This window comes from Nomascus leucogenys, chromosome 12, assembly GCF_006542625.1.
Source record: "Nomascus leucogenys isolate Asia chromosome 12, Asia_NLE_v1, whole genome shotgun sequence".
Taxonomy (NCBI): Eukaryota; Metazoa; Chordata; class Mammalia; order Primates; family Hylobatidae; genus Nomascus; species Nomascus leucogenys.
Genome location: NC_044392.1, coordinates 88,227,199 through 88,239,673, shown reverse-complemented (window position 1 = coordinate 88,239,673; position 12,475 = coordinate 88,227,199). Strand labels below are relative to the sequence as shown.

Sequence of the window (12,475 nt, the reverse complement as noted above, 5' to 3'; positions counted from 1 at the left end):
TTGTCTCCTCCAAATCTCATGTTAAAATATGATTCCTAATGTTGGAGGTGTGGCCTGGTGGGAAGTGACTGGATTGTGGGGTGGATCCCTCATGGATGGTTTAGCATCATCCCCTTGGTGACAAGTGAGTTCTCAACTGACATGAGATCTGGTTGTTTGAAAGCGTCTGGGACCCTCCATTTTTCTCTCTCTTACTCCCCCTCTCGCCTTGTGACATTGTCTGCTCTCCCTTCACCTTCCACTGTGACTGTAAGTTTCCTAAGGCCCTCACAAGATGCAAATGCTGGAACCATATCTGCATGGCCTGCACAACTATGAGCCAATTAAACTTCTTTTCTTTATAAATTACCCAGCCTCAGGTATTTATAGTGATGCAAAAAGTGACTAATACAATATAATATAGAAATGTTTATTTTGCTTCCTTAGTGAATAAAAATGGCTAACATTTCCTTTAATGGTTTGGGAGTAAAATGGGATGTTCTGGATACAATAAGGTTATTTCTTTCTTTGCAGATATTTCTTTACTCCTGACAGCTTTTGTATAATAAAATGATCTCAGCCTTGAACTACTATGAATTTCTTTACCTCTTCATATTTTTTACATGATGACTTCCTTAGGTCTGTATCCATTCATATATAAATAATACTACAAATGTTTATAGAGGACATTCTAACATGCCAGACATTATGCTATGGAAATAAATATAAAATAATGATGCAAAACCTACCACAATGAGACTGTTTTCTGTCATCATAGAAGTGAAAGCAACTACTGTAGTAAGCAAGTGTATTCAGGCTACATTTGAATTAAATTCAAAGCTACTAAGAGAGTGTAAAAATGCTAAGTGTTTTATATATTTCATTCTACTTTTAGGCAAGCATGCTTAACAAAATGATGGAAATGCCTACTTACTCGTGCACCTTTAGGACCTGGATTACCTTCTGGTCCAGCTAAACCCTGGTGTAAACAAAAGACATTGTCATCATACTACAGTACTTTTTAAAGAGTTAATAAATAGATTAATAAAAAGGCCATATAAAAAGGTATCATTTTCAAAACTATAGAATTCAGAACTCTGTATAACTAATGAAGATTACCAATGTTCAAGGAATTTTAGAATTTCTGAATCAAAAGAGGCACTGGAAAAAATCTATACACAACATATTTTAGATATATAAAGTACATTAACACATTGTCAGATTTTTAAAATTTTTTTATTACATTATTTCTCATTGGAAGACTGTGTTGTTTTAAAACATTTCTAATTAACTTATTCTAAAAGATATTCCCATAAATTTTTTAAAAATATATTTTAAACTTTAGATCAATGTCCATATATTTACATATTCATGTTTTATATTTTTTATATAACATATATTATCACTTGAGAGTAAGAGTCTAATATAGAGTACCCTCTAAGTGTTTTTAAAGTCCTAAAAAATGGAATTTTGTTAACAATTTTTTTCTTATTTCCCTCATTCTTGAGAATAAAAAAGATATAAATGTAACTTTATACATTTAATTAATTTTAGAAGTAATCAATTCATGAAACCTTAGGAAAGAAAGCTTGTTCTATTATTAATCTACAGGAAATAGAGAAAGTTAGAAATTATAAGGGAATACATATAAAATGATTAGAATGAATTTTCAAAACAGTATACAAATAACTGAATTCAGTTCAGATAAAAGTGTTTGGTAGTGGTATACTGTTTCTCAAATTTTTAAAACTGTGTTATTAAAAAATGATGTTTATTACAGAGAGTCTTTTACTATTACTTCATTTTGTTCAGTGACAGTATTGTAAAATCACTATCAGGACTGTTTTAAGAACTTATTAACACTTGTGCATTTTAATTTTGAAGGTTCCATTGTACATCACATCAAACATATTTAAAAGCCCCCTTCCGATTTTAAATAAAACTTTCTGCAGAAAAATTGTAATGGATTTCTACAACTTTGATTTTGAAATTATTTCTCTATGAGTTATTCATTATTTAAAAAAAAACTATTTGAACATTAATTCTCAAAATCAGAAATACAATGTATTAATAAATAGGAACATAAAGAGAAAAGTCTAAATATAGTTACTGCACCTGCCTGCCAGGGTAGCCGAGTGAACCAATATTACCAGCAAATCCTGGAATTCCCTGAAATAATAAATAAAATAAACAGTATAGCAAAGCCAAAGGAAACCAATTTGGTGTATTTACAATACACAAGCTTGGAAATAACTTTTCCCCATAAAAATACGGAGTCCTATACATGGCTTATGTAACTGAAATCACCTATGTGAAGGAAAATGGACAAAAATTGATAAATAAAATAAGTAAAGCTATTAGATTAGGGCCCTAAATGATATATGATCATTAATAATGATAAATCTAGGATGGAAAAATCCATAGCTAAAACAGACATTTATTGTAGAGGAAGAGCTGGTATATTTCTTAATTACCAGTAACTTTTTTACCAGTAGATTGAATTCTTTCTTGTGTCGATCATCGTATAACACTCCTTAACAGTCTGAGCATGAGCCCCAGAAGACTAAGAGGGGCAGTAAACCACAAAACCAACCTCTACTTCTTTCTTAAAGTAAACTTAACCTTACAGTGAGTCTGATTAAGTAAGTGAATATTAAGTGGCAAATACCGTTATCATGACATGGGTCTGATCTAGTAAATTTGAATGGTGCTGTGGACTGAATGTTTGTGTGCCTCAAAATTCATGTTAAAATCCTAACCCTGCTGATAATGTCTAACAGTATTAGGAGGTGGCTCTTTGGAAGGTAATTAGGTTGGAGCCCTTATGAATGGGATAAATGAACTTATAAAGAGGCCATGTGAGTATACAATAAGTCAGCAGTCTGTAATCCAAAAGATAGCCCTCACCAGAACCTAACCGGGCTGGCATGCTGATCTCAGACTTTCGGCCTTCAGAATTGCAAGAAATTTCTGTTGTTTATAAGCCACCCAATCTATGGCCTTTTGTTATAGCAGCCCAAACTGACTTAGACAGATAGTAAACTCATTTGGAATTTGCAACTTTGTATTCTTGATTTAAAACAAGGTTTGCTCAGGGAAGGCTGATAGATGGAGGCCCAAAGGCATAAGAAAGGAAAACTGCTACAGAACTGGGTGAAAAAGTGAGACAAAATATTATCACTTCTTTTTTTTTTAAGACTCTTTTTCATTGATACATCATTCATTCCTTCATTTACTCATCAGTTTATTCAGAGTTTAGGTCTATTAAATAATTCTTGACACAAGGAAATGTCAGAAGGTGTGTTGAGCTGATGACAACAAGGTTAAGTTGGCTAGATTTCTTATTTATCACCTAAAATCCCTTTCCTGTTTGTTTATAAATGACATAATGAAAGATAATTGCACTTTGTCCTTCTGCTCTGAAGTAGATAGAAGAGTGTTACCTCCACTTTAAGTACAGATATGCTAAAACTTCTAAAAATTCGGAAAATCTAGAGAAAGAACAGACCAAGGAAATGAAAAATAGAGGATAATAGTTGAGTTTCTTCTCTCTACTTTTTTCAGAATTCATCTCTCACTTTTTTCCGTCTCATTTCTATCTCTCATTTCCTCTTCCCTTCCCTTGACCAAAATTAACATTTACTGAGTACTTTTTATTTGCTAAGCATTTTACATTTATGAGATAAACTTTTCTTCATTCTACATTTAAAGAACCTAAGATACACAGAAGTATGACAATGGACAACTGAAGAGAATGTGAATAAACAATGGCCTTCTGAGGATTACAGAAGAAATTCTTGTCTATATGTAGAGAGATTATATCCTATGAATTTCAGAAACCATATGTATGTATTAAATATTCCCCTATTGATATTAAATATTACATATTTACATAATATTTTATTCCTATAACATTTATTGAACATTTATCATGGGCCAGGCACTATTTCAAGTATTTTATAGGTATTATCTTATTCAATCTACTCAAAAACCCTATAAGATAGATATCATTATTCCCATATGACAGATGAGAAAAAATGAGACATAAGGTGTTTATGTCACCAGCGGAAGGTTACTTAGCTAATAAGTAGGAAGTCAGGAATTAAATCAGCATGTCTAATTCCAGAGACCACCATTCAAAGGCCCGTTTCCCTAGTGTGAGTTTGAAGTGCAAAAAACATCCAATAGCACTCCAAGGAAAGTCCTCTAATTATGAGATTTGCTCTAGTATATTTACGACTGCCTTCCTATATGCCCCATCCAATTCCAAAACACACAGGCCCACATTCTAGAGATTCACAAAACCTTATATTTAGGTATGCCAACAGAAAGGAGTAAGACAAATGTAAAAGGCTGTTTTTATTCTGTAGGCCACTATCTATCTGGCTAATGAAAACCACCATCCCTTTTCCATTCCTTTCCTAGTCAAATTAAGTTAACTAACCTCAATAAAAAGGCAATCTGTTATAGAACATAAGTGAAATCCTATTTTGAATGGATTGTCACAGAGGGTGTTAAAGCAACATGTAGAGATCTAGCTAACACATTTTAGCTGTGCAGAAAAAGACACAAAAGAATTCCACTCAATGTCTAAGTTCTGCTATACTAGAACAGCAGTAAACAAAATAAACAAATAAGACTTCAGCATAATCTTTATATGGCATAAACGTATTCTGAGCCAACCACACCCTAGAATCACTGAGACAACCACAGAAACTCAAAAGAAACTCAAAACAAATAGCATGACTTAATTCACTCTGCATTTAAAGATAGATTTTTTAAAAAAGTTGGCTCACTCAAATCTGCAGATCGGATGGAGTAATAGAGACACAGTTATATCAACAGCCCCTTGAGAAAACAGGAACAGAAAATTAGGAAGCCTGCCCTAATCTCACTTAAAACACACACTCTGAGTCAGTCAGACTTATTCAGAATTCCAGCACTGCTCCAGCACTGCTACTATAGTTTATCTGTTTTTTCATTAGTAAAATAGAATAACAGCACTCATTTTGTGGATAAAATAGAATAATGTGTAGAAATATATTTAAAAGTGGAAGTAACTGTAATAACTCTTAGTATTGGTGACATTAAGTTAATTAACATATGTAAAACAATAATTATACTACTAGAAGTTGTAGTTAATAGCAATATAGCTTGGCAAATAATAAGGGCTGTAAGTAAATGACAGCTCTTATTACTAGAGCTCACATAAATAATATAATTGCCTTTCCAAATGTTTGCTGACCAATTTGAAGATATTTACAAATTTTCAAGACAAATGTCTTCCAGCAAGTCAGCTATGCTCCTCTGAATGTCCACAGTATTTTCACAATTAAAATGCAAAATTATTTTAGCTGTTTCTCATAGTTAACACAAATTTTGCCTCTTTTTTTTTCTAGAAACAAATAGAATAGAAAGCAAGAACTGACCACAATATACATTTTCTAACCTTTAAAATTGGTTTTAGACTGTTCTAAAAAGTATATTACCCTCAGAGATAATATATACACCACCAGAAGTAGTTTATGGAGCAGTTTTGTGAGTGAACTCGTCAGTAATGACACATGGCCAATTTTTCACTTGTGAAGTATTAGGTTTCCTCCATTGGAATCCACGTTTCTGCCAAAGCAATATCCTACAATTTTTTTCTCCCCAGGGACTAATCCCACTCACCCTTCTCATCTTTTTCTCCCATAAATGCTCAAATGCTTTTCAGTACATGTTTGATTTGCAGGAAACTGATATTACATGTGTTACAGATACATATATCACTTCCCTTGCCATGTCTAGTAATTAGTAATCTTGAAAAGTTGTGCTTCAGGGACTGAACAGAGTGTACTGTCTAACTTAACATGAATGAAAGGGAAAATTGGCTTTGTTTCTTCATTTATAGCTTTCCCTCAGGTACCATCCATCACATTTCTTCCTGGATCTCCCTTTAGGGTTTCCTGAGTCTCTGTGCTGATTCTTTAATAACGGTATCCATCACCTTAGTCAGTTTCTAGTATCTTACCCTTGTCACTGTTATATTCACACTATATTTTCAATATAGTACACACTATAAGAGATATGACTTTATTTTTTTATGACATAATGATATATTATTTTCTGATGACAGAAAAGCAATAACATGATCAAAAACTAAATAGTTCCAAAACTATTTTGACTTTTAAATATTGTGTATGTGTATTATGGACAATGATATATGTACCATTCTAATTTGGACTGTTATTGAAATTTATTTGCATTTCCTCAGGAAAAGGTCAGGGAACAAACAGCTATGGATTAGGCTTTAGTGAATTGGTAAGTTCCTGACATTGTACAAAAAAATCAAGTCTCTCTCTCTCTCTCTGTGTGTGTGTGTGTGTGTGTATGGATATGTTTATTTACTGGGAAAGGATTCATAGTATTTATGAGACTCTCAAAGGGGTCTGTGAACTGCAGAAGTTTAAGAGCTACTAGTCTGAAACATATGGGGCAAAAGTAAAAAATGAATAACAGTGAAATATTATGTTATCGTTTTTTAAATAAAAAGATCTACAGCTAATCAATTAAAAGGTGGTCCTGCACTAAACAGAGTAAAAAAATCACTGAGAAGAAAAATTGAAAAAATGGGGGAAAATAATCTCTCAAAGGAGTTCTCTAACATGTGTCTTTTTCACACATGATACAAACAAGTCTTATAAAAGAAGTACCCACTTGTTCACCTCGAAGTCCTGGGAGTCCAGGATGCCCTTTGAGACCCTGCAAAAGAATAAGTGGAGACATGCTATGAAAAGTAAACTCATATAAGCCAAATAATGAAACATAGGTTGCAAGTTGCCTTATATTCCAACTTTTGGTTTCCTCATCAATACAAATTTAATTGTTAGTAATTTATTTCTTATTAAATTTAATCTTTTTTATTTAATAAGAATTACTTTTTTATTAAATAACAAATTCTTATTAATAATTTAATCTTGCATGTTATTTGAATGACTTGTTATTATCAGCTAAAATGGTAGCACAGTACAGAATAGAGACTAAAACACAGTATCTTTTATAAAAGGTTCATATCTAGCAATGGATATGTTAAGTTTGCTGAAGCTTTTAAAAAGTTAGTTTTAGTTGAATACTGCTAAGACGAATGGCCTCGGACATAATCTGTTTGTAATTATTGAAAAACTGGATCATATCCAGGCAGTTCCTCTAACCCAAATCATTGTCATAACACAATGAGGTAACTCAAAAAATCATGAGGCTGCTTACAGGTTAATCAAAAGGGGTTCTATAAAGTTGTCTAGGGAATTAGTAAGAAAGAATATTTTCCAAATAATAGAAGCAAAAGAAAATCTTATTCTCTATAAATTAACACCCAAAACTATAAAATAGACAATATCCTTCTTCCTCAAGAAAGATATAGGAGCAAAATGAAGGAAACTAAAAGAAAGGACAGGAAGAATGAAATAAAGAAAAATTTTGGAGCTTATTTGTACAGTTCTACATAAAAATCAGTGATTTGATCTACTGTTTACCAAAGGATTTTGGTGCATATAAAAAACAAAAGAAATTCCTTTTCTTAAGGACTTAAAATATAACTCAAAAGCCTGAAATAAATCATAGTTTATGAATATCAAAAATTTCCAATTAATATACTGCAAACTAAAGACAAATTTCCTGGGTTTCAGAATATAGCCTAATAGAGGGAAATAATTACTCAGTATTAATCACTGAGGGTTTATCAGAAGAGATGAATTTGGATTAATGGATTAGAGAAGGGAATGACACTTTGGTTAAAAAACGTCATTTAGAAGAGGTGCCTATTTGAAAACTAATGGAATGATTTCAACAACTTTTGCTATGTTAAACTTAAAACAGTTTAACTGTTTTTACATTTTTAAGGGGAGTTCAAGATTAGCCTAATTACATAATATAATACATATTGTGCTCAGTTGCCAAATGTTTACACAAAATTCCACAAGTAAAAATATCCACAAAGCTAAGTCTTTTCACTTTTTACAACAGGAGATAAGAAACATCCTCAGCACTAAGACAGTGGTGGTGGCTCCCCGGGATGAGGCAGCAGCTCTAGGAGGGTATGAGCTGGAAGTTTCCTGGAGGATGACAAATAAAGAGCCAGGGTAGGAGGCTCATAGGTTACAGAGACTTTCTGCCATGAGCCTATTTCCTTTTCCTATTGTTTTTAAAGTGTGTGTTTATTTATTTACTTATTTTAAATTCTGTGAACTCTTGAGTCTAGCTACATGTTTGATTTTCTTTAGCCAACACCTGTTTTTCAGATCAGAGTTAGTTTTCTCCCTAGCCTATAATGAAACAAAATGCAATGGTGGCACAATTTTATTTTAGCTTATTTTCCCCAAATCACTCAATAATAGTGAACTATGTGTATATATGTTAATCATGGTATCTTTTGTATGTACACTTCTCTTTAAAGGGATTCTTTTTCATTCAGAGACCCTGACAAGGTGGTAGCACCTTGCAGTCATGATCTGTTTTTTATGAACTCACTCCTTCCCTACCTCAGCCCCAGGACTTGACATTTAATCTAAGGGAGGACAATATAAGTCAGGCCAGTAGCCTATACAATGACTTGGAATAAAATGTTTTATTTAAGCAAAAACAAGCTGGGCCAGGCAAATGGCATGCCTGTAGTCCAGCTACTCAAGATGCTGAGGTGGGAGGGTTGCTTGAGCCCAGGAGTTAAAGTCCAGTCTGGGCAATATAGCATCCTCTAAAAAAAAAAAAAAAAAGAAGAAGACAAGCTGGGCCAATAAAAATCTCCTTTTTTTTTTTTTTTTTTGAGACTGAGTCTTGCTCTGTGGCCCAGGCTGGAGTGCAGTGGCGCAATCTCGGCTCACTACAAGCTCCGCCTCCCGGGTTCACGCCATTCTCCTGCCTCAGCCTCCCGAGTAGCTGGGACTACAGGCGCCCGCCACCACACCCAGCTAATTTTTTGTATTTTTTAGTAGAGACGGGGTTTCACTGTAGTCTCGATCTCCTGACCTTGTGATCCGCCCGCCTCGGCCTCCCAAAGTGCTGGGATTACAAGCGTGAGCCACCGCGCCCAGCCAAAAATCTCTTTTTTAAAAAAATGAAGTTGATTAAAACAACAACAATAGAAAAATGCAAGTACTTAACAGTGGGAGTAGGAGGGAGCTGAAAGATTCACAAAGAAAGGCTAAGAGGAAGAGTAGGGTTGCTGAGATGCTACAAGAAAGCTGAAGTATACACAAAAATTAGAAATAGAAATTATGTTAGGACAGTTGTCAGAGGACAAGATAACACAAAAAAGCAGATGCAGAGAAAGTAGGTAAGTACTGGTAGAAAAGTACAATAAAAGATTCACAAACTAATGCTGCTAAGATACAGCTGCTTTGAATCAGTGTGTATGTCAGACCAAGTCATATTACAGTACCTAGTTTTAGATTCCATGGGAGCCCTGTTTCCTTATTGCTGCAGACAGGATTGAAATAACTCACTCTTTTCCTTGAAATATCCTAAGTCTCCTTTCTTTTTTTTTTTTTTTTTTTTTTTTGAGACAGAGTCTCGCTCTGTCCCTCAGGCTGGAGTGCAGTGGTTCAATCTCGGCTCACTGCAAGCTCCGCCTCCCGGATTCACACCATTTTCCTGCCTCAGCCTCCGGAGTAGCAGGGACTACAGGCGCCCGCCACCAGGCCCGGCTATTTTTTTTGTATTTTTAGTAGAGACGGGGTTTCACCATGTTAGCCAGGACGGTCTCGATCTCCTGACCTCATGATCCGCCCGCCTCAGCCTCCCAAAGTGCTGGGATTACAGGCGTGGGCCACTGCGCCCTGCCAAAATATCCTAAGTCCCCTTTCTAGGCAATCTGAAGAGCCTAAGTAAAGCAATTTTTGTTTGTTTGCTTTACTGATAATAACAATGAACAGATCAAGCCATCTTGATCTGTTCTAGATCCAATTTACCACAAACTAGCCATATTGTGAACCTCAATGTCTTAATTTGTAAAATGACAGCATTCAATTAAATTATTGCTAATTTTTTTTATTGCTTAAATACTGTGAATACGGGAATCTATAAGAAAGTCACTACTTTTTTCAATGTAGCTGTCATTGAATAAAAAACAAAGCAGATATGAGTTACTTCAGGAAGGCTGGGCGCAATGGCTCACGTCTGTAATCCCAGCACTTTGGGAGGCAGAGGCAGGCGGATCATCTGAGGTCAGTAGTTCCAGCCTGGCCAACATGGCGAAACCCATCTCTATTAAAAATACAAAAAAATTTGCCGGGTGTGGTGGTGTTTTCCTGTAATCCCAGCTACCTGGGAGGCTGAGACAGGAGAATTGCTTGAACCCAGGAGGCAGAGGTTGCACTGAGCCGAGATCGTGCCACTGCACTCCAGCCTGGGTGACAGAGCAAGACTCCATCTCAAAAAAAAAAAAAAAAGTTACTTCAGGCTTGCAGACATAGGAAGAATTCACGTAAGGTCAGTGGACATATCAGGCCCCCACGGGGCACTTCTTTAATACTCTAAAACAAAGATGGGACTCTGGAGTGGGCAAAATGGAAGAGAGTGGGTTGGGTAGGAGGCTATTATGACAGTCTAGGTCAAAGATAATTATAAGTTAGCCTAGGGTAGTAGAGTAAAAATGATACCTGAGCCCTTGAAAAAGCTTAAGCTTAATTTAAGCTATTTTACTCACTGTGGTGTCCCCAGTGCCTGGTACATAGTTGTTGCTTATTAATTAACTGGTGGACAGACATGGATGAATGAATGAAAAGACTTGGATGAATTTAAGAATCACTTAGGTAGAAAATAGATTCTAAGTATTTAATAGGGTAACTCTATTATCTGAATGTTGAAATGAAAGGTAATAAATAGAATAAAGACTTCCTTTTTGTTATTTTAAAATATATATTTGTAATATACTGAAGTTATCTCCACTATTATTTAAAGACTTTCATTTATTCCCATATGCCTCATTTATTTTCTACTTAAAAACTAGTCTGTAAAGTTCTTAAAAGCAAAGGGGATACATTCCTTGGAAAACTGCCTACATTCAAGCTTCGGCATAGCTCCAATCTAGGGATTTTATTTTAAAAACTAATATTTGAGTCATTATTTTCTATACTCATACAGGAAGAATAACAAAAAAGTTTCCATAACTAGCATATGATTTTTCTCTGATCAGCATTCTGAAAACGGAATACATTCCTTAAGGAATGACAATAGGAAAATTTACAAATTGTTTCAGTTCAGATTTCAAACACATTACAATGAATTACAGAATTGTCCTTAATTTTTGTTGTAACATAAACAGAGCAGGACGGCAAAATAGAAGCTTATGCTATTTGTCCCCTCTCCATCGCTGGAACATCAAATTTTCACAACTATCCGCACACAGAAAACCACAGTCACAAGAAGCAAAAATCAGGTGAGCAAGAGCAATCACAGTACCTGGTTTTAACTTCATATTGTGGAAAGAGGCACTGAGGAGGACAAGAGATACAGTCTTGAATAGTGAATGCCACCCCTTCCCCATCACCCCTGGCAGCAGCCCTGCAGTGTGGAGAGAGAATCTGTGCACTCCAGGAAGGGAAAGCTCAGTGACTGGGAAGCTTTACATTGAACTCAGTGCTTCCCTGGCACAGCGGGAGGATTTGGACCAGCCCTAGCCGGAAGGGAATCGCACATCCTCAAGGAACTTGAGTTTCTTGGCAAGACTTACCACCATGGGCTGAAGTACTCTGGGGTCCTATGTAAACTTCAAAGGCTGTCTAGGACACAAACACTGCAATTCCTAGGCTATTCGTAGTGCTAGGCTGGGCTTACAGCCAGTGAACTAGGGTGGAATGTGAACTAGGGAGACAACAGGTGGCATGGCTAATGGAGTGTGAGCACCATTCCTTCCCCAAGCCCAGGCAGTGCAGCTCATAACAAGGAAAGTGACTCTTTCCTTCTGTATGAGGAGAGAAGAGTGAAGAGTAAAGAGGACTTTGTTTTGCATCTTGGATACCAGCTCAGCCAAAGTGTAATAGAGCACCAAGCAGAGACGTGAGGTCCCCATTTGAGGCCCTAGCTCCTGGATAACATTTCTAGACACACTCTGGGTCAAAAGGGAACCTGCTGCTTTGAAGAGAAGGATCCAGTACTGGCAGGATTCATCACCTGTTGACCAAGGAGCCCTTGGGCCCTGAATAACCACCAACGATACCCAGTTAGTGTGCTGTGGGCCTTCGGCTCTGAAACATGCTGGCCTTCAGGGGTGGTCCAGTACATTCCAGCTGTGGTGGCCACAGTGAAAGACTCTTTCTGCTTGAGGAAAGCAAAGGGAAAAAGAGACGGGATTTTGTCTTGCACCCTATGTACCAGCTTGGCCACAGAAGGGTAGGGAAATTAGCAGGCTCTTGGGGTCCTTGAGACCAGGACTAGGATCTCACGCTGCATTTCTGGACTGTCCCTACTGTGCTGAAGGATGAGTCACAGGCCTGGCAGCATTCAACACAAGCTGATGGAA

At 36.0% G+C, this 12,475-nt stretch overlaps 1 protein-coding gene across 1 annotated transcript in view; it reads right to left on the bottom strand.

Annotated features, from left to right (window-relative positions):
- The window catches only part of COL24A1 (collagen type XXIV alpha 1 chain), a 400,658-nt gene that overhangs the window by 303,636 nt on the left and 84,547 nt on the right, over window positions 1-12,475 (bottom strand). Inside the window, exons 9-11 of the mRNA XM_030823656.1 lie at window positions 6,679-6,723; window positions 2,095-2,148; window positions 914-958 (exon numbers count right to left, since the gene is read on the bottom strand). Coding sequence (XP_030679516.1) covers window positions 914-958; window positions 2,095-2,148; window positions 6,679-6,723 — 144 coding nt within the window. The remainder of the gene's footprint in view (window positions 1-913; window positions 959-2,094; window positions 2,149-6,678; window positions 6,724-12,475) is intronic.